The following is a 21189-nucleotide window of genomic DNA, read 5'->3' as shown; positions in this document are numbered from 1 at the left end:
GACATAGCTCCTGTGGTGACCCAGTGTCCATCTGTTCTGTAACTAGGGTCATCTGGAGATCTCCATCACTACTTCCAGTTGTCCAGAATGTTCCCATGTTCATGTCCACCCCAACCCCTGGGGTCTTGCTTCCTTTCCATCTGTTTCCTAGTTCACTGTTCCTGACTCAAATCCTTCATCAGAATGTGTGTCTCCTTGTGTATCCCATGTTCTGTGCAGCGTGTCCTTCAAAGAGTCCCATGTTCTCAGTGTCTGCTTGGCCCTTTCAGCCCTGCCCCCCAGATTCATAGAAGACTTGAGAAGCCAAGAGGCCACGGAAGGCACCATGGTGACTCTGAGGTGCCAGATGAGCAAAGCAGCCCCTGTGGAGTGGAGGAAGGAGTCTGAGACCCTGAGAGATGGGGGCAGATACAGCCTGAGGCAGGATGGGGTCCTGTGTGAGCTGCAGATCCATGGCCTGGCTGTGGAAGATGCTGGGGAGTACTCATGCATGTGTGGGCAGGAGAAGACCTCAGCCACACTGAGTGTCAAGGGTAAAGATCACATGTGTCCACCTGAACCTGAGGCTTCGTATCTCCATGCTGTCTCATTGCTATGTCTGATTTCATATGTGACACAGCTTCTGTGATCACCTAGTAGCCATCTGTCCTGTATCTGGAATCATCATGTTTGCTGATGTCATATTCTCATTTTCAAATCCATTGCACTGCCTTTCTGTTCCTCATGGAATGTTTCCTCCCATCCACCCTCCATACCTGTTTTCTGTGGTGTTCCTAGTTCTTTGTGGGTGTGTGTCTTGTGTATGAGATCCTCCAGTGTCACGTTCTCAGTGACTCCTTGGTCCTTCCCAGCCTTGCCAGCCAGATTCATAGAAGACTTGAGAAGCCAAGAGGCCCCGGAAAGTTCAACAGTCACTTTGAGGTGTGAGCTAAGCAAGAAGGCCCCTGTGGAGTGGAGGAAAGGGTCTGAGATCCTAAGAAACGGGGCCAGATACAGCCTGAGGCAGGATGGGGCTGTGTGTGAGCTGGAGATCCATGACCTGACAGTGGAAGATACTGGAGAGTACTCATGCACGTGTGGGCAGGAGAGGACCTCAGCCACACTGAGCATTATGGGTAAATGCCTCCTGTGGCCACACGATGGTCTTGGACTTCCATTCTTGCTCTGTATCTACCTTGTTCTACTTGAGCTCTCCCCAGGATTGCCTCAATCACCACTGGTCTTAGTCACAGCACTTGGCCACAGCACTCTGCAGGGTCTTTATGTCTGTACCTCAACCCTTCTGTCCTCACACCACCAGTCACCATGCTGGGACAGAATCCTCCCCTCCCCCACCATGTTCTCACATGTTCTTCCCTTTGCCATGCACATTTCAGTTTCTATGTGTCAGGTTTAGCCAAATACTCTCTTTTGCTGGGCTTAAGTTGGATATCCAGAGAGGACAGCTGGGTCTCCCAGTGGGTCCCATACTCTTCAGAGTGGGGACATGTTCCTTGTGTGGCCAGTGGTTGATCCAGAACCCTACCTGATCTTGCAAGGTCTGGCTATTTCCTGGGGTCTATGGTACACACTGTGACTTAGTCTCAGACGGACAAGACCATACCAACAGCCTGGGAAGGGCAAGGCTATGCTCCAAGGTCCGATCTGAGGCTGTGATCTTGGAGAACGAAGCCCTCCCTTGGTTCTGGAGGAACATGACTAGACTTGATTCTATTCTGGGTGGTCTGATATGAGTGTCTCCCTGGGTCCTTTGTATATAGCCCAGCAGGGGACCGGATTGTCTAAAAGGGAGGCAAGCACCCAGGGTCAGATCTTCAGTACTTTCTGACCTCACAGGCTCCCTTACCCCAAAGCCCACCTAGACCCATGTCCCCATCCTGCGTCGTCCCCAGGGCTGCCTTGGGACTGTAAAGGAGCTCAGCCTCACCCTGTCTGCTACCTAAGGTTACTCAGAAGCAAGGCTGAGTCGAGTCTGCTAGCCTCTCATCTTCTCACAGCTCCACAGGTGGTGTTCCAGAAGCCACTGCAGAATCTACAAGCAGAAGAAGGCTCCACGGCCAGCCTGCGGTGTGAGCTGTCAGTCTCCAACACTGCTGTGGTCTGGAGCAAGGGCGGCCTGGAGCTGCAGGCTGACGCACGACGAGAGGCACAGCAGCAGGGCTGTGTGGCAGAGCTGCTGCTTCGGGACGTGCGCCGCGAGGATGCGGGAGAGTACAGTTGCACCTGTGGGTCTCAGACCACAAGCGCCACGCTCATGGTCACAGGTGGGTGCTCAGGGTTGGTTGACTCCAGGCTTGGGGGCTGGCTGTGTGGGTACCGTTTTCAGGCTGACCTTCACAGTCATGGCCCTGTTTCATGGATCCCAGCTAGAACTCACTCAAAGTGCTGGCCCCGAGGTCTGCAGTAGCTAGACCTCTGAGGGTCTCCTGAGCAAATCATTCATTCTGTCATCATTCGGGGACATTGTCGTGCTGTCCCTCCTCTGGTAGCTTCTCCACTGTCTTGACAGGTGACCCTAGTCTTCCATGTCCTCTGTCACTCTCCATAGCTGTTCCATAGTCTTTTCTGTCATATATTATATTATATTATATTATATTATATTATATTATATTATATTATATTATCACTTCAGGGTCCCCATGACCTCAGCTGCTCTGTTCTCTGTAGCTTCTCAGGGACATCCCTCCATGTGTTCTTGCCTCCCTGCTAGCTTCATGGGCAGGTGCAGAAACCCCATTCACGGCAGTACACAGCTCCCCAGTTCCTCCCTGCAGTGGTGTCCTGTGAATCCTGACCATGAATCTACTGTGGGTGATTCCCTGACTGTAACAGCCTTATCAATTCAGGGACCTGATCTCATTGCTGTCCCTCGACCTTGCAGCTGCTCCTGTGAGGTTCCTCCGGGAACTGCAGGCCCAGGACATAGATGAGGGGACCACCGCACGCCTGTGGTGTGAGCTGAGCCAGGAGGCTGTGAGTGTGGAGTGGCGCAAGGGCTCCCTGCAGCTTTTTCCTTGTGCTAAGTATCAGATGGTGCAGGAGGGCACAACTGCTGAGCTGCTGGTCCATGGGGTGGAGCAGGAGGATGCCGGCGAATACACCTGCGATGCAGGCCACACGCAGAGCATCGCCAGGCTCTCTGTCCGAGGTGAGCTGTCTGTGGTTGGTATATGCCCCAGCCCTCTCCCCCTCCTTGAAGAGCGGGGGACCTTATTCAGTTAGAGTCAAGGAGTTGGAATCCATGGCTCTAAGTATTCTTTGATGGTCCTCAGCCCCCAAGCCCAAGTTCAAGACTGGCCTGCAGAGCACAGAGCAGGAAGCAGGTGGCATGGCCCGTCTGTGTTGTCAACTGAGCGAAGCTGAGCCAGGGGCTTCAGTGCAGTGGCTCAAGGAGGGGGTGGAGCTGCACGTTGGCGCCAAGTATGAGATACGGCGCCAAGGGGCTATGTGTGAGCTGCTGATTCGAGAGCTGGAGGCCAAGGACACTGGAGAATACGCTTGTGTTGTGGGTGGCCAGAAGACCTTGGCCTCTCTCAGAGTCAAAGGTGAGTAGCTAGACACCAGGAAGAAAGTTTGAGCCCTTCTCACCACGCCCATTCCCTAGGAATGTCCTAGGTGCAGCTTACACTGGAGCTGGGACCTTCACACCATAGCTCTCTCCACCTCATTCTTACACTACATCCAGTTCCGATTCTCTGAAGGGTCCTAGCAGCCAGGACAGATCTCAGACCCCAAAGGTGGCCCTGTCTCCAGCCAGCAGGAAATTCAGCATTGCTTTGGGGCATTCTCTGATCCCTTTCTTATTCCTATAGAAGGTTTTGCTTCATGGTGACCTAGCCAAGATAGGATTGGCTGTGGTATCAGGGCCAACCACAACACTCAGCCCTATGTAACCAGTTTCTCTCTTGGACTATGGGGAAACAAATGTCCCAGCTCAGCTCCCGTGCTGTAAGGCCAGCAGAAGAGCTCTGGATGTCAATAAAGGCTTTCAGGAGAAGAGGCCATGGGGATTTGACTCAGGCTGATAAAGACCCTCTCTCCTCTGTGCCCCTACCCCCCAGAGCCTGAGGTGACCATTGTGCGGGGACTTGTGGACATGGAGGTGCAGGCTGATGAGGATGTGGAGTTCACCTGCAAGGTGTCACAGGCAGGAGCCACAGATGTGCAGTGGCATCTCCAAGGCCTGCCACTGCAGAGCAATGAAGTGACAGAGGTGGCTGTTCTTGGAGATGGCTGTACCCACGTGCTCCAGTTGAAGGGTGTGACCCTGGAGGATGCTGGTACTGTCTCCTTCCACGTGGGCAGCCATTCATCTTCTGCTCAGCTCACAGTCCGAGGTATCTGGCTCTAGTGGGTTGGGGCTTCCCTCTCCTGGGAGGAGAATGTTCAGGATTAGGCAAATTTGGGGAAATAGAGATAGATAGGCATTCTTTGGAGGCTGAGGTTCTGGCTGTGAGGAGGACCTATGTGGTAATGTCACAGGTGGATCTGGCTGGTCAGTAGGTACAGTAGGCTTCCCAGGAGCTCGTCTGCTGTTGGTGCTTAGAACCTACCTACTGTCCCTCAGAGATTCTACAGACTGTACTATTCCACGTCCTAGGTTACCTCTAGATTCTCTGTCGGCCTGAGCCCAGGGTGTGTTCTCTGTATAGATCTGGAGAGGGGGTTGGTAGCATGCTCCTGTGGGATTATTCTCAGGGATTGGGTTGAGGTAGCATGTGACTCCAGGGAGATGAGAGCTCTACTATCTGAGAGAACATTCCAGATGCAAAGGCTAATGCCCATGCTTCCATGTCTAGTCCCTGAGGTGACCATTCTGGAGCCCCTGAAGGATGTGCAGCTCAGCGAGGGCCAGGATGCCCACTTCCAGTGCCGGCTGTCCAGGGCCTCAGGCCAGGAGGCTCACTGGGCTTTGGGAGGGGTTCCCTTGCAGTGCAACGAGATGAACGACATCACTGTGGAGCAGGGCACCCTCTATCTGCTCACTCTGCACAAGGTAGGGTTCTGCTTCAGCCTGCACATAGAAGGTTCTGAGTTCAGTAGGGAAGACCTCCCTCTGGGGCATTGGGTTGGACAGGAGACAAGCCCCTATCACTGGGGCCTGGGAAGATGGATCGACCCCTTTTGGATAGGGTGGGGTACAAGCCAAGCATCTTCTTCCTGCCTCTTCAGGTGACTCTCGAGGATGCTGGAACCATCACTCTCCAAGTGGGATCATGCTCCTCAGAGGCCCAGCTGAAGGTTACAGGTGGGCATCCCTATCCTACCGCAGCCTCTCCTGGTGGATGTCCTTTGTCTCCTAGCACTGCAGCTGCTGCAGAAGGGTTAGAAGCCCAAGATTTCTAGCTGTGATTTTTTTGAATGGGGGCTGGCAATTTTCCAGTGTGTGGTATCTCAGGCCGAAGTTGCCACTGCCTCCTGGAAAAGCGTGAGTGTTTGGCTAACCTGGGCTTGGGCCTTATGTGGAGACAAGGGCCAACTGTGGTTTAGGTCTTTGTATATGCATATATGTCGATGTGCATTTACTTACTCAAAAGGCTTAGAGATGTAGGCACAAATATATACCTATGACATATGTGTGGATGTGGCCATAGTAAATGTGGCCTGTGCCTGGAAGGCAGGATTTCAGGAACCTTCACTGAGGAGTACACCCTGTCCCTAGAATATGTCCATCCTGTAGAGCTCGGGTTTGAGCAACCTCCCCATACTGCCCTATCCCTGTTCTCAATGTGATCCCACTGCTGCCTCCATCATCTTCCCACTTATGGATTTATCCTCTACCCATCTCCCATGCATGCATCCATCCACTTACAGCCACCATTTGTTGCCCACCTAAGCCCACTCTTCATCAATCTTCCATTCTCCTATCATCCATCTTCCACATCATGCTACCTATTTATCTAGCTACTCATGTTTATCCATTCATCTATCTACCATCCATTTATCATTTATATCCACCCATATAACCATCTATACATCCATTAATTTTCTTATCATCCATCCATCCATCCATCCATCCATCCATTCATCTACCTATCTATCCAACAAGCCCTTACTTGCCATCCAAATATCTATTCACCACCATTGGATGACACCTCTGATCTCCTACCCTTCATGTCTAGGATTTCAGAATGGGTTACATGTAGCTTTGCTATAATGGATAGCAGAACCCTCAGTCTGCTAAGGGGAGCTAGACGTGGAGAACAGAGCATATTCTGAATCTCAGTTTCCTCTGGAATTTTAGAGATCACCAGACATGGTCAACTCCATGACCTGAGGGGTTGAGAAAGGCTGCTAAGTTCCAATGCCTTTAAGTTGATTGGTGAAGAATTTCATAGTTGTCTTGAGTAGGAGAAGGGCAGAAAAGCCCTGTGTTTACTGGGGGACAACATGGAACCGCAGGATGTACTTCAGCCCTGCTCTCGGCCAGGATGTTCCCATTCTGAGAGAGCTGACTCATCTGCAGCTTTGCGGGGCTTAAGGGGAAATGAGCATCCAGGTAGCTTTTTGATGGCTAGGCTTGGGAACCAGTGTTAGAGGAGGACAGCCGTTGGGAGATTGTGTGCAAAGACTTCTAAAGGCACTTTCTGGGGTGATCTTGGGGGCTGTCCTGTTTTCCTGGGTACTGATGTCCTTCCAAATGGATCCTGGCTGACTCTTCTCAGCCTCATCCTGTACTATAGAAGCAAATGAAACAGAGGGATCTGGACTTTGCCAATTGGCCCCAAGAAGGCATCTGGTAAATGTTCAAAGAGAAACACAGGGTGGTGGTGGCATCCTCCTTGCCTGGATCCAGGTACAAGTGTTGAAATAGATTGTTGGTTTTTTTTTTCCTGTCTGGTCTGGGCCATGGGAAAGTCAGTTATGAAATTGTTAATGCTCTGGAGTGCTTCGGCCATCCATCTGCTGTGATCACTCCAAATACCCATTCAAGAGGTTGATAGGATGCAGGGGAACTAGGTGGAGGGCATCTACACCAATGAGGCTCCTGAGCTTGGAGCCTGCTGTGTGGTGGGGGCACAGTGTACCCAGCAACTAAGGCTCCTGAGTCCTAAGGCTGGCAGAACCTTGGAGAAAAATCTAGATAGAATGCCCCTGTCTGTGTCTACACCCCCAGGAATGGAGAGCCACTTCCAGGAACTGAGCCCCATGTTTATGGAGCAACAGGTCTTGGGTGCCTCCTTTTTCTCATACTAGGTTAGAGGAGACACCTGCTGCCAGAAAGAGCCCGAAATGTAGAGTTTATCCTTTGTTCCTTCTGAAAAAAAAAAAATGCCAGAAAGGTGGTGTTGGCCCTCTGAGGATGAAGCCAGGAGTGCTCTGACTGTGTGGCACGTTCATGAGCTCCTAGGCTTTTTGTATGCTCAGTGTGAGTTCTCTCTGTGCTTTTCTCCCAGCCAAGTGGTTGGGATGGATTTCTGTACTTCTGGTCTGGGCTACTCTGGTCTGGGTAGTACCTGATCTCAGAAGATTCCAGGTGGCCCATATCAGTCAATCTCAGGGTTGTTCTTGTAAAGCCATTAGGACCCCAGTGCTGGGAACAACATTCTTACTGCAGTTCCCCTCTATATTCTGTACAACTCAGGACACCTGACTAGAAAAGTGGGTTGCCCACACACCAGGCAATTCTCCAACAGAGACCAACTGGATGCACTTTAACTTGGTTCAATTCTGACACCACCCAAAGCGAGCACAGGCTCACCGGTTCTAGACTCAGTGCCATGAGATGCCTCCACCAGCAAAGTCAGTTGCAAATCTAAGCTTGCTGACTAAGTGGGTGTGAGTGAGGCTCACAGTGTCCGCCTGCGTTTGCCCAGTTTGCTAGGACAGCTGAGAGTCATGAAACAGTTGCTGGTTTGTCACACAGGACACCACCCACCAACAGTCAGGGACTAGCTAGTGTGTGTGTGGTCGACAGGTACCCCATCCATTGTCCATTAATCATGCTCCATGCCCTTGGTACCCCAAATCTTGAAGATTTGCTTACATTCACCTCCAGCTTTGCTGTTCTCTCTGAGACCAGTGAGTAGGGCTAGACATTTGAACCCTCTTGTCACTTGGTCTTCCTGGTGACCAGCCCTTTCCTGAAGCTCATACTTCATTAGCATAGCCTCTGATGTGATCAGTAGGTTAGCTATGTATAAGAACACTTGTGATATTCAGAAAGTTCTGTGTTAGGAACTGGGACAGAGAACAACCTGGCTGTCGGATCGCATTTCCACAGCAGTGCCCCTGAGGGTGTCCCCCATCTCATAGACCCTAGGGAGCCACAGCCCAGACTTCCTTCTCACCTTCTTGAACAGAGGCAGCACTATGCCTGGTACGAGGCTTGCAGAATGTGGATGTCTTCGCGGGGGAGGTGGCCACGTTCTCCTGTGAGGTATCTCGTGCAGGCGGGCCGGAGGCCCGCTGGTGGCTGGATGGCACCCTGCTTCAGAACAGCCCTGAGAGTGCCATCACTGTACGAGAGGGCACTGTTCACTCCCTCACGCTCTCGGGCCTTGGGGTGGCTGACTCAGGCACCATCACCTTCCGCACAGGGCCCCTGGTCTCCACAGCCAAGTTATTGGTCAAAGGTATTGGCCAATGGGGACCTCCCAGTGTTGGTGCTTCTGCTCTTGCTGTCCCTGCATGCCTCCTGCAGAGTTCTGGGGAATTGAGGAGTGTCAGGCACTGACCCCAAGGGCCGTAGACTAGGCATTTCTCGGTGCCTATCATGTACCCAGGATAGCCCCATGTGGGCAGAGGATGAGCTTCCATTTACTTCCTAAATGGGAAGTTTAGGCTCCATGAATTGTTTAGCTGGAGACTGGCCTGCACATTTGCTGTGTGGGACCTTCACTCGCTGACCTTGTTTACTGGCTAGACATCCCAGCCAGAAAGGGTGGTGTGGGGGTGGTGCTTCATGGGCTCCTGATGGAGAAACCACTGCTTCCAGTTCTGGTTTGCCCCTGTTTACACCTGTTTCTCCTCCTATGGGCATCCTTCTGCGGAAGAGTCATCTGGGCAGGGAGGGCTGAAGGCTACCAGGGACTCCAAACAGCTCATCTGAACCTTTCATCCAGTGCTTTTGCCTAAGGCCTCCTTTAAGCCCTCATAGAACCAGCTCCAGGATGAATAGCCATTGGTTAAGTAGGATTTCAACAGGTGGGGATGGGACGGGACCCAAGGGTATCAGCAAGCATCTTTACACTCTTGGAGAGGGGCAAGGTGGGCTGCAGCTTCAGCTTCAGATTGCTGGGATCCGGGGTCCTGGTGTGTTGAGATGGGACCTGTGTGTTTACCTTGGGCTAGAGAGACCCAGCCTGGACAGATAGCCTGACATGGTCATCTGCTATGGGCAGAATGAGGAGTGTCTGGTGTGTAGGGCTCTTGGGCAGTCATGATGGGTCCCCTGCCAGGCACCTCTTGCTAAGTCATTGCCCACCAAAAGCTCCATGCTTGCAGCAGCTGAAGCCACTAACACAGACAGCAGAAGGAGGGTGGGCCACGGTGGCACTGTCCCAGGGACTGATGCATGTCTGGCATGTTGGCTGACAGATCCCACAGTGGAGGTGGTGAGTGCCATGCAGGACCTGGTGGTGGAGGAGGGTGGCTCAGCTGAGCTCCTCTGCCAGTACTCGAGGCCCGTGCAGGCCACATGGAAGATGAACGAGCAGGAGGTGTGCGCAGATGGGCACCGTGTCATCATAGAGCAGGACTGGACCGTAGCCAGGCTGACCCTCAGGACAGCCCTGCCCTGTGACAGCGGCATCTATTCTTGTGAGGCCGCGGGCACTCGAGTTGTGGCACTGCTCCAAGTGCAAGGTGAGGCCACCTGGCAGGCAGGCTTGATATAATCACCGTAGAAAGGCAGGCAATGGCTGCCAGCCTTGCAATGCAGGTGACCTGTACCCTGAGAATATCTATATGGGTGGTGACACAGAGATATGTCTGGGTTAGGGCACAGTCTCGTGAGCTTGTGGCTTCTATGAGAAAGTGGCTAACATAACTGGCAAGAGGGGATGGGTATGAACTGGGCAGGTCTCCAGTCGATACAAATTTCAGGAAAGCATCCCAGGCATCAGGAGAGGTCTAGCAGTGCTTATTAGGGACTTGAGGAGAGGCTCACATCTTGAAGCCGCAGGCCCCACTGTGGGAAAGGACACAGCTCTGCGTCTCTAGAGGGCTTGAGTCTGGGTTTGTGAGTTTCTGGTTTGTGAGCACCTATGTGGTTTCCCCTCTGTGAGTATGCCCCTCAGCTATGTGGAGCCCAAGGCTAATGTGAAGAGAGGGTGATGGGCTGGATGGGCTGGATGACCACATCTTCTCCAGTGGACCCTGAATGCCACCCTCCATGGTGGCTGCTGGGGTCCTGTTCTGTTTGGCTCTTTGTAGTTGGGGGTGGTGGGGGCTGGTTCTTGCAAGAGACAGTAGTGAAGAATTGCTGGAGGTACAAAATCCTAAGCTCCACTTTTTCCACAGCCAAAAACACAGTGGTGCGTGGCCTGGAGAACGTGGATGCACTGGAGGGCGGTGAGGCTCTGTTCGAGTGCCAGCTGTCCCAGCCTGAAGTGGCTGCCCACACCTGGCTGCTGGACGACGAGCCTGTGCACACATCGGAGAACGTGGAGATGGTCTACTTCGAGAACGGACTGCGGCACCTACTTCTGCTCAAAAACCTGAAGCCACAGGACAGCTGCCGGGTGACCTTCCTGGCAGGGGATGTGGTCACATCTGCATTCCTCACTGTGAGAGGTGCCAAGCTGAGGGAGGGTGTGGTTGGGTAGATGGGGTGAGACTCTTCCACCGGAGGCTGAGCTGTGAGCAGAGGTGATAGTGAAGGGGGTCCCCTGAGATCCCTCATCAAAGGCTGTACAGGAAGGTAAGAATGCTGGATCCCAAACTGTGCTGTTAGCCCAGTGGAATTCAATAGGATAGAAGGACTGGCATCTGGAATGAGAGCCACATGGGAGAGAGTCATTTCCAGAGTGATATTCAATTGACCTCTGGGAACTGCCACTCTTCAGGGGTGGGGACCCCAGTGACAAGACTGATGTCTCTAGGATCCCTTCCAATAAAGGCTTTACCTGCCTGGGAGAGTTGGAGGGTATCTCCCGTCTCTTCTCATAGGTGGCTGGACCTCCTTGGTCTACAGGGATTTAGAGACAGTGGGCTGGAGGGTTGGGCAGGAAATGGAGAGGTTAAGGAAGTCTCTAAGACGCCTTCCTGATGGACCTACCTTGAAATCAGCCAGGACTTTCCCCCTAGAGGTCCTGGCAGTCATCAGAGCAGTGACAGTGGGACCTGTGGGTGAGGGTTGTTGACCCTTCTAGACTTCCCAACATGAGGCCTTCCTGGTCCAGGAGAATTTGGTGAACTGTCAGTCTGAGACACCTCCAACTTGAGGCTGGGTGGAAGGAGGCTCTGTAAGGGCCAGGGGCCTTGTACTGGAGCACCTCCACCCTCTGCAAATGCTCATGCATCCTTCTCCCCACAGGCTGGCGCTTGGAGGTCCTAGAGCCCCCACAAGATGCATCCGTGAAAGCTGGTACGCAGGTCCGCTTCACTTGCATACTAAGTGAGGCAGTGCCTGTGGGCGAGGCTACTTGGTACATCAATGGGGCTGCCATCCAACCTGAGGACGCTGACTGGACAGTCACCGCAGATGGCAGCCACCATGCTCTGACGCTGAGCAACGCCCAGCCCCAACATGCTGGAGAGGTCACATTTGCAGCACGTGATGCCGTGGCCTCTGCTCGCCTCTCTGTGTTGGGTGAGTGGTTGGCAGAGATCCCTTCCCTACAGTTTGGGTCTGAGGTACACCCAACCCCCACCTCCCCAAGCCCCAGACCACTTTGCCTCACATGGATGACTATTAAGAGCTGGAGTCTGTGCCATTCCATTAGACCCTCAGAGCCTGAGGATAATGTCTCCTGTAGGTCCAATAGGGTGACTGACTAGAGATGCTCATGTTTATCCTTGAGCACTCCCTGAGGCCAGAGTCCCTTGAGATCTTACTCTCTCCCCTCTTCTTTGTCTAGTGCAGATCTAAGCCCAGCTCTTGGGGGGAAGGGTTAAGAGGAAGGAGGTCCTCCAGTCCCCATAGCTGCCCTTAATGGTGGATGCCGACATGTACAAACACCAATCCATGGATGCTTCAGGAACATCCCTTGCTTCCCAAAACAGTCTATGCCACTGGGTGCAGGGCCCTACAGAACTCAAAGGAGTCTACCCCAAAGTGTATGGAATGTCTAGTACTGGACCCCAGCAGCTGCCGGAAGGACCGCAGGCCCCAGTGTGTGTGCTAATCTGCCCTCTTCCATGCAGCTCTCCCTGATCCCCCTGAGGATGCTGAAGTGGTGGGTCGCAGTGACCACTCTGTGACCCTATCCTGGGTGGCTCCCATGAGTGATGGCGGTGGTGGTCTATGTGGTTATCGTGTGGAGATGAAGGAGGCATCCACAGGCCAGTGGCAGTTGTGCCACGAGTTGGTACCTGGCCCAGAGTGTGTGGTGGACGGCCTGGTCCCTGGGAAGACTTACCGCTTCCGAGTGGCAGCTGTGGGTCCAGCAGGCGCTGGGGAGTCTGTACATCTACCCCAGATGGTCAAAATAGGTAAGTTACTGCTTTCAGTCCAAGAGAGTGCCCAGCTGCACAAGGTGGAGGGAGGGAGCCTTATAGGGTAGTGCACTGACTCTGGCTGATGTGGCCTATCCTCTGTGGACACTTCTTCAGCAGAATCAATGGAACCTAAACCAGCCCCAGTCCCAGCAACAAGGCGGGTAGTGGTTGGTGAAGATGTGTGTCTGGAGTTGGAAATGGCAGCTGATGCTGGCGAGGTCGTCTGGCACAAGGGAACAGAGCGCATCCAGCCCAGCGGGCACTTTGAGGTCCTCTCTCAGGGTCAGCGGCAGATGCTGGTGATCAAGGGCTTTAGGACCGAAGACCAAGGGGAGTACCGCTGTGGTCCCATCCAGGGTCAGCCCTCCTCGGGAGCTGCCATGTTCAATGGTGCGTCTGGGCTCTAGAACTGGATGCTCTGGGGGGTGGAGAAGGGATGACTTGGCCGTCCTTTTTGATGTGTTCTGGAGACAAAGTTGACAGTCCTTTCCATGACTTCATGCGACATGCAGAGAAACCAAGGCTTGGCCAGATGAGGCAGATCTCATATGACTGAATTATTCTATAGGGCAGCCTCCTGTTCCTGAGTAGGGATTGGTAGTGGATTTCTCAAGTTCTGGGACCCCTGAGCACAAGAGTTGGGAGGCCTTTTCTGAAGTTATTTCTACTTGGAGCATGGCCTCCTCTCAGTGTGCCCTTCATTCCAAGGCATTCGTCAGCACTGTGACCCACCCTATTCTGAGCATCACCCTGGGAAGCTCCCTCTGCACTCTAGCATGTCTAGACCACTATGACCCTCCCTTGCTCTTAGTCCTCTCCTGCTCCCCTGTGTCTCAGGTCCTACCTACACTAAGAGTCTCTAGCTCCTTGTCCGTGTTCTCCCAATTGTGCTGAGCCTAAACTCAGTTCTCCTGATGGAAGCCCTCTGTGTTCTGGGTACCTCCTCCATCCACTGCACTCTGAGCCACACGCTGCACTAGGGTCTCCTCCTCTTTCCTGGCTTATGATGGAGAACAGAGGTCCAGACGACCACAGTCAGGTCATATCCCATCCAGCAGCACAGGCAGGTTTGGGCTTGCAGCTCTGTCTGACCTCACCCAGGGACTATTCTATTGCTCTCCTCAGTGGTCATGACCTCAGGCTCTGGGGATGAGGTCCCTGCACAGCCTAGCCTGCCTCCTGAGGCAGCTCAGGAGGGTGACCTGCATCTGCTTTGGGAGGCCCTTGCCCGGAAGCGCCGCATGAGTCGGGAGCCCACACTGGACTCCATCAGCGAGCTGCCTGAGGAAGACAGCCGTGTGCACCATCTGCGGCAGGAGGCAGAAGAGACAGCTCCGGACCTCTCTGAGGGCTACTCTACAGCTGACGAGCTAGCACGCACAGGAGAAGCTGACCTCTCACACACCAGCTCTGACGATGAGTCTCGGGCTGGCACCCCTTCCTTAGTTACCTACCTCAAGAAAGCCGGGGGTCCTGGGATCTCACCCTTGGCCAGCAAGGTGAGTCTACTCATTGGCCTGCAAGAAGAGAGCTGGGAGGTCTCAGATTTTTACCATCTCTCTCTGTGCCCATCTCTAATCCCATAACTCACCCATCCATTCATCCATCTCAATGCCATCTACCCATAGTGCATAATCTTTCCATCTTAACATCCATCCATTCATCTACCATCCACTCCTCCACCTATATCTGCATCTATCTGTCTGTCCATCTACTCATTATCTGCTCACCAGCATTCCTTCCATCTGTATATCAGTCTGTCCACTCATTCAAGCATCCTTCTATACCTCTGCCATCTATTTGCCTATTTGTTCATTATTTGCAATTCATCCTCTCATCTGCTCACCATCCATCCATCACTCCTACACATGTTGAACTGTTGGACCACTTATCTATCAATCTAACCCCACCTACCTGTCCACTAATCTATACCTCCTGTACTTATTTTCTGGTTTATCCATTTATCATGCTGTTTACCTGGTCATCCATCTATCCATTATTCACCCATTCATCATCTGGCTGTTCATCCCTTTGCTCAGACATTTGTGCACTGTTCCCCATTCACCATTCACCTGCTAGTTATTCTTGTATTTGTTCACCTGTTCATTTTTCTGCTGACTTGTGTGCCCACCCATCTACCCAATTATCCTTCCATCTATCCATCCTCAGCCATGTTCCCACCCATCCAACCACACAACCACCTGCCTATCTATTTTTTCTTGCATTTTCCATATACCCACCTACACACCTACTAAACAGTTACAAGAGATGAGTATGGCCTTTCTGATATTCTCCACAATGTTGTTGGTCCCCCTTTGGGTCACCATATACTTTGATTTCTAGGAAGAGCATTTACCTTGCACAGCAGGCATAGCAGGGCTCCAGCAAGCACTTGGGCAACCACTAAGCTGGAGGCAAAGGGTGCACTGGAGTGGTACTGGGCCTGGAGAGTTCTTGGTCTTCATTTCCCTGTCTTTCTCTGACCTCGTGTTCTATGACTGTAGCATGAGGCCCAGTTGACCACGTCTGTGAAGCCACAAAAGCAGCAGGAGCCAGTAGTGCCCACGTGCCCACTGCCAGAAGATTTGAGTGCAGCAGATTTGAAGGATCCATCCCTGGACAAGGCAGCTGTGAAGATCCAGGCTGCCTTTAAGGGCTACAAAGTGCGGAAGGAGATGAAGCAGCAGGAAGGCCCTGTGTTCTCACGAACATTTGGGGACACAGAGGCACAGGTTGGGGATGCCCTGCGGCTGGAGTGTGTGGTGGCCACCAAGGCTGATATGCAGGCCTGCTGGTTGAAAGATGGCATCGAGTTAACAGATGGGCGCCACTACCACATAGACCAGCTCAAGGATGGAACCTGCTCTCTGCTGGTCACTGGCCTGGGCCCCACTGACTCTGGCCGTTACACCTGTCAGGTGAGCACCAAGTTTGGCCGTGTGAGCCACAGTGCCTGCGTGGTGGTCAGTGGGACAGAGAGCGAGGCTGAGAGCTCCTCTGGGGGAGAGCTGGATGATGCCTTCCACCGGGCAGCAAGACGCCTGCACCGCCTCTTCCGCACCAAGAGCCCAGCTGAGCTTTCAGAGGAGGAACTCTTCCTGAGCGCTGATGAAGGCCCTGCGGAGCCAGAGGAGCCTGCAGACTGGCAAACATATCGAGAGGATGAGAACTTTGTGTGCATCCGTTTCGAGTCCCTTGCAGAGGCCCGCCGGGCAGTCACCTGCTTCCGTGACATGTTTGCCACCATGGGCATCGGGGTGGAGATCAGCCTAGGGGAGCAGGGACCCCGGGGAGTGGAGATGCGCATTGGCAAAGTGGCCCCCACTGTCACCCCTGCAGTGCTGCTTGCAAAGACACCTGGCCTGCAGACTTCAGATGCTGGTGAGTGAGTCTGTGGGCTGTAGCAGACTGGGATAGGGGAGCTTGGCCTGTGGTAGGGTGGAGGATGGAGTCTGGCTGAGGCAGAAGGGAGTTCTGGCTAGTTGTCTCCTAGACTATGGGTGTGGGGAAGCTCTGACTTTGAGGTTAAATAGTTGAATTTGAACCCCAGTTCTGACTTTCACCAGCAGTACATATTGAGGTCCATTCCTTGTAGTTTCCATGTCAGTTACTGTAAGTAACTTGAGTGAGCACTGAGTCTCTCCTGGGCCACCAGGAAGTTATAATGAATGTCTGACAGTGCTGTGTCTTGAGGCTTCTTCCCAGGTTGGGGCATCTGGGGTTTAAGGCCCTACTAAAGGTCCAGCCTGTACACCCTCTTCTATCTGCCTTTTCCAGCTATCCACTTCTCAGCCTCATGGTAGTTGGGCACCAAGAACAATTTTTAGAGACTGGACGAAGAAGGGAGAGAAGTTCAGGGTGTCCAGTTGTGGAGTTTGGGAAATCCCTTATAGGAAAGACTGCTGTTTCACACCATCTTCTAATGGCAACCTGCATGTCTGTGGTATCTGGGTATGATGGGCACCCCATTGCTGACTCTCAGCACCCTCTATCTGCTTGTGCTAGCCCCAGTGTTCCTGACTGAGCTTCAGAACCAAGACGTACAAGATGGCTACCCCATGAGCTTCGACTGTGTGGTAACAGGCCAGCCTGTGCCCAGTGTGCGCTGGTTCAAGGATGGGAAGTTGCTAGAAGAGGATGACCACTACATGATCAACGAGGACCAACAGGGGGGTCACCAGCTCATCATCACAGCTGTGGTGCCGGCAGACATGGGCGTCTACCGCTGCCTGGCAGAGAACAGCATGGGCGTCTCCTCCACCAAGGCTGAGCTTCGTGTGGAACGTGAGTGCTGGACTGAGCTGGGCATAGTCTGATCACCTCCCAAAAACCCCACTCCTGATACCAATACCACACTGATTAATTATTTTTATATGTTGTGTGTGTACACACGTTTGTGTTTGAGTGTGTGTGTATGTGTGTGCATATGTGCACACATGTGTATGAATGTGTGCCATGCCACTTGTATGGTTGTCAGAGGACAATTTGTGAGAGTTGGTTCTCTCCTTTAACCAACTGGGTTCCAGGGATTGAACTCGGGTCACCAGACTTGGTGACAAGCACCTTTACCTGCTGAACCATCTGGCCAGCCCAAGATTAACGTCTTAAAATGTGTGTTTCTGAGGCCATGGACATTCCATGTGTAACAGCATAACACTTGGGAAATCTAGTCTCTCTTACCATGTCCTGTACAGAAAGCCCCTAGCAGTTGGTTTTTGAGGTCAATGTCTCTTTAACTTCTCGTGGTATTATAAGATGGAACCGGAAGCTTCTGCCTGTGCCATTGTAATTGATGAAGACTGCAAATTGTTTGACAGCTGTAGATCATTGGGCCCAAGAGGCTTATTAGTTATAACCTGGAAGTGTGGGCCCAGTCACGAGCTGGGACAGGGCAGGTGCATGAAGCTGTTGTCCTTCTCCATGTTGAGTGCAGGTAGCTTGCCTCAAGACGGCATGGTCAGAGCCTCCTAGGGATAAGGTGGTCCTGGTGTACATGTGTTTTAGACCTTGACTCAGACTCACCCTTCCTTCTCCAGTGACCAGCACAGACTATGACACTGCTGCTGATGCTACTGAGACGTCATCGTACTTCAGCGCCCAGGGATACCTATCCAGGTAAGGTCCCTCAGAGATGGAACTGTCCAGTGGCTGACACCTCCCAGGGCCTCTGAAGAGGCAACCTTGCTATCTCCAGGTAGGGGTCAGGGCGTTTGGATTGACAAGCCAATGCTAAGTGGTGACTTCCACCTGGCCATGGTGGCTCTGTTTCCTCTGTCCCTCAGTTTGGGAGAACATCACTATCCCTCCATGTCTGATATCCCTCCGGTGGCCCTCCTGCCTTGAGCCTTCTTACCTATTGCTTTATGAGTGCGTCCTTGTTTGTCTTTCCTGCCAGCCGGGAGCAAGAGGGAACGGAGTCAGATGAGGGGCAGCTTCCCCAGGTGCTAGAGGAACTGAAAGACCTCCAAGTGGCCCCTGGCACACGCTTGGCCAAGTTCCAGCTCAAGGTGAAAGGTGAGGAGCTGGTGAGGATTGATACTGTCCCACAGAACAGAGGCCACATCCTACCAGCCACAGTTGGGAGGGGATCCCAGCCAGCAGTGTTTGGACGGTCATGTATGTGTCCTGTCCCTTTGGTCTCTGAGGGTCTTCTATTATCACTGGGAGATGGCCTTGGGATGACCACCTGCCTTTGTTTACCTCAGGCTATCCAGCTCCCAAACTGTACTGGTTCAAAGATGGCCAGCCCCTGACCACATCTGACCACATCCGCATGACTGACAAAAAGACCCTGCACACCCTGGAGATCGTCTCCGTCACGCGGGAGGACAACGGCCAGTATGCAGCCTATATCAGCAATGCTGTGGGTGCTGCCTATTCGTCAGCCCGGCTGCTGGTCCGAGGTGGGTGTCCTGAAGGACTAAGCAGAGGTGAGCTGCAAGCCCTTAGGGCCTGGGCTCTGCAGTCATTGCTCCAGTGAGCAGAGACTCAGATGGCCAGAACTCATCCCTGCAGGGAACAGGTGACCCACGGTGGCCTTGAGGCCACCTCTTCCTGAACACAGAAAATGAATTACAAATTTGCACCAAATCTGCCTTGCTATGAGTGACTCAGTGCTTCCTGTTGGTCTCCTTTGCCAGAGCTTGGGAGATGCATCTCCTAAGCTGCTAAGTTTGTGCACCTGCCCATGCATAAAGGCCACAGGTCTGGGGAGGCTGCAGGTAACAAGGATGGGTAGCAGTCTGTCATCCATTAGGTCCAGGTGGCCTGTAGCCATCCCCATGCTAAGTGGCGAGTTCCACAGCTTTCTAGCCAAGGTTTCAAGAAGTTTGGGTATCTTTGCCCTGGGAGTGGGGCTACCAGGACCAGTGTAGCACCATGAATGGGGTTAGAGGTCAGAGCACCTCTGAGTGCTAAGAGTCTGCCTCTGTGTTTTCAGGTCCCAGTGAACCAGAAGAGAAGCCAGCATCAGGTGAGAGAGCCCCACATGGGCACGAGAGGGTAGTAGCCCATAGATAGGAAGCCAGAGTGGATGGACCTAGGGCTGGCTGCCACAGAAGTGTGGGTAGTCAGTGGACATAGGTTTCAGGGGATCCTCTGGGATTAGGACACCAGAGGTGGTTTTTGTTGTTGTTGTTGTTGTTTTGTTTTGTTTTGTTTTAATTTTGTTTTGATACTTATGGGTTGGCTGTGTCATTCCAGATGTTCATGAGAGGCTGGTGCCACCCCGAATCCTGGAGAAGTTCACCCCCAAGAAAGTAAAGAAGGGCTCCAGCATCACCTTTTCAGTGAAGGTGGAAGGTGGGGTAACTCACGGACAGGATGACAGCTACCCACGATGCTCTCTCCCTGGGGGCGGGCCCGGCTCCTGGTGGGGTTCTGTCACTATCAGGGATGAACTCACTGCCCTCTGTCCCTCAGGACACCCGGCTCCCAGTGTGCATTGGCTCAAGGAGGAGGCAGAGAAGGGAGTGCTGTGGATTGGCCCTGATACCCCTGGCTACACCATGGCCAGCTCTTCCAAGCAGCATAGCCTGGTTCTGCTGGACATAGGCCGACAGCACCAGGGCACCTACACATGCATTGCCACCAACGCTGCTGGCCAGGCGCTGTGCTCTGCCAGTCTGCACATCTCCGGCTGTGAGTGAAGGCTCGGGGGTAGACAGGATCATGTCAATGGGAGGGGCACAAGAGCTGGACAGTGTACAGACTCAGGCTTTTTTTGGGGGGGGTTGGCATGTTGACCTTAAACATCTATACTGGGACCAGACTTCCCTTCCCCCTCGCATTCTCTCATCAGGACACCCCCCCCCCCCCCCCAGGCATCTCAGGTCTCACAGTGCAGGGGAGTTTGGTGTGGAGTTCCAGAGTGTTTCAGCACTCATACCTGCTCTGTATAGGGGGTCCTCCAGGGTGAGCTGAGCTCTCTGCTCCAGAGCTTCACCCACCCCTCTGTGGGCTGGCACTCTGAGGGTAGACTCATGTTCTTGATTACCACAATCATGGGTGAGGCAGGACCATTTGAGAACAGTCGCTGCTCAGGGTTCAGAGAATACAGTCCAGATTTCTGGAGCAGCTCAAATGTCCTGAGGATATCTGGACCGGAATTAGATGCTTCAGAGTCCAGGAATTCATGCTGATGGCTCTCCACTCTCTTGACAGTAGCCAAAGAAGAAGAGCAGGAGAGAGTGAAGGAGGCCCTCATTTCCTCCTTCCTGCAAGGGTGAGTGAGGCTCTCCGAAGGCCTCGGGCCAAGATGGCAGACCAGGCCTGGGAACTGGACAACCATGCTGCTGGTGAAGACCAGCCTGTCCCGCAATATAGACCAGTTGTGGCTTGCACAGGCTATGTACCTGGGCTCAGCCCTTCCCTCCCATGCCTTAGTTTCTCCAGTGTAGAATGAGGGTTTCTCAGGATCCCTCTGGTGTGGAAATAATGACTGGTGTCCCAGAGCATTGCCTCCAGATCCTTTTCCTCTGCCCAAGGGTGGAAGGTGGTAGCTCCTACCTCAGGCCTCTCACGATGCCCCTGTTTCCACAGGACAAGTCAAGCTGTCTCAGCCCAGATGTCAGAATCTGCAGGTTTTGCTGATCTTGTCGGGCAAAGGAAAGGTACAGGCAGGGTGGGCACACCTGGAGCCCTTCACCTCAAGCCAGGCCAGGTGGAAGAGAAGTTGCCTGGCAACAGTGCTGGGTTAGGGGTTCTCACACTCCTGTGCTGAGCTTTGGTTGGAGTCGGAGCCATTTATGACCTCAGTGGATCCCAAGGGAGGCCTAGCCTAGACTCAGAGCTCATACTCAGTGGGCTGTGGAGGCCAGTAAGCCTGGTATGGAGAGCAGAGGTGCCCATAGCTCTGATGGCCACCTGCTGCTGCTGTGTCCACTCTCCACGAGCTACCTGCTGTTCACTTGCATCTGTTGTGCCCAAATCATAGCTTAGATGCAGGGTGTGCTACCCACCCTCCAGTTGGCTGCTGTCCCTTGACTGACTACCTAGTGGGTCCCCTGTTGGTCCTTAGCCACCTACACTGTTCCTCAGGTCCATCTACCATGTCCCCTCTGTCCAGGCTTGTTTTTTTTTTTTTTT

General features: G+C 53.1%; 1 protein-coding gene across 19 annotated transcripts in view; it reads left to right on the top strand.

Moving 5' to 3' along the window:
- Obscn (obscurin, cytoskeletal calmodulin and titin-interacting RhoGEF) overlaps positions 1 to 21189 on the top strand; it is a 147538-nt gene that overhangs the window by 88668 nt on the left and 37681 nt on the right. For 11 of the 19 annotated variants that reach the window (XM_031354168.1, XM_031354166.1, XM_031354173.1 and 8 more), the window contains 25 exons: positions 421 to 533; positions 852 to 1115; positions 1998 to 2264; positions 2882 to 3148; positions 3273 to 3545; positions 4062 to 4337; positions 4800 to 4996; positions 5173 to 5248; positions 8304 to 8576; positions 9541 to 9807; positions 10465 to 10737; positions 11480 to 11755; positions 12310 to 12597; positions 12718 to 12993; positions 13729 to 14102; positions 15108 to 15984; positions 16609 to 16887; positions 17640 to 17718; positions 17999 to 18117; positions 18309 to 18506; positions 19043 to 19075; positions 19306 to 19404; positions 19525 to 19743; positions 20266 to 20326; positions 20644 to 20714. In XM_031354168.1, coding sequence (XP_031210028.1) covers positions 421 to 533; positions 852 to 1115; positions 1998 to 2264; positions 2882 to 3148; positions 3273 to 3545; positions 4062 to 4337; positions 4800 to 4996; positions 5173 to 5248; positions 8304 to 8576; positions 9541 to 9807; positions 10465 to 10737; positions 11480 to 11755; positions 12310 to 12597; positions 12718 to 12993; positions 13729 to 14102; positions 15108 to 15984; positions 16609 to 16887; positions 17640 to 17718; positions 17999 to 18117; positions 18309 to 18506; positions 19043 to 19075; positions 19306 to 19404; positions 19525 to 19743; positions 20266 to 20326; positions 20644 to 20714 — 5795 coding nt within the window. Of the gene's footprint in view, positions 1 to 269; positions 534 to 851; positions 1116 to 1997; positions 2265 to 2881; positions 3149 to 3272; positions 3546 to 4061; positions 4338 to 4799; positions 4997 to 5172; positions 5249 to 8303; positions 8577 to 9540; positions 9808 to 10464; positions 10738 to 11479; positions 11756 to 12309; positions 12598 to 12717; positions 12994 to 13728; positions 14103 to 15107; positions 15985 to 16608; positions 16888 to 17639; positions 17719 to 17998; positions 18118 to 18308; positions 18507 to 19042; positions 19076 to 19305; positions 19405 to 19524; positions 19744 to 20265; positions 20327 to 20643; positions 20715 to 21189 lie in introns of all 19 variants that reach the window. The other 8 variants (XM_031354179.1, XM_031354175.1, XM_031354169.1 and 5 more) reach the window with 4 other exon arrangements.

Source organism: Mastomys coucha, unplaced genomic scaffold, assembly GCF_008632895.1.
Source record: "Mastomys coucha isolate ucsf_1 unplaced genomic scaffold, UCSF_Mcou_1 pScaffold5, whole genome shotgun sequence".
NCBI lineage: Eukaryota > Metazoa > Chordata > Mammalia > Rodentia > Muridae > Mastomys > Mastomys coucha.
Note: the sequence above shows the minus strand (reverse complement) of the source record. Positions and strands in the feature narration are given on the sequence as shown.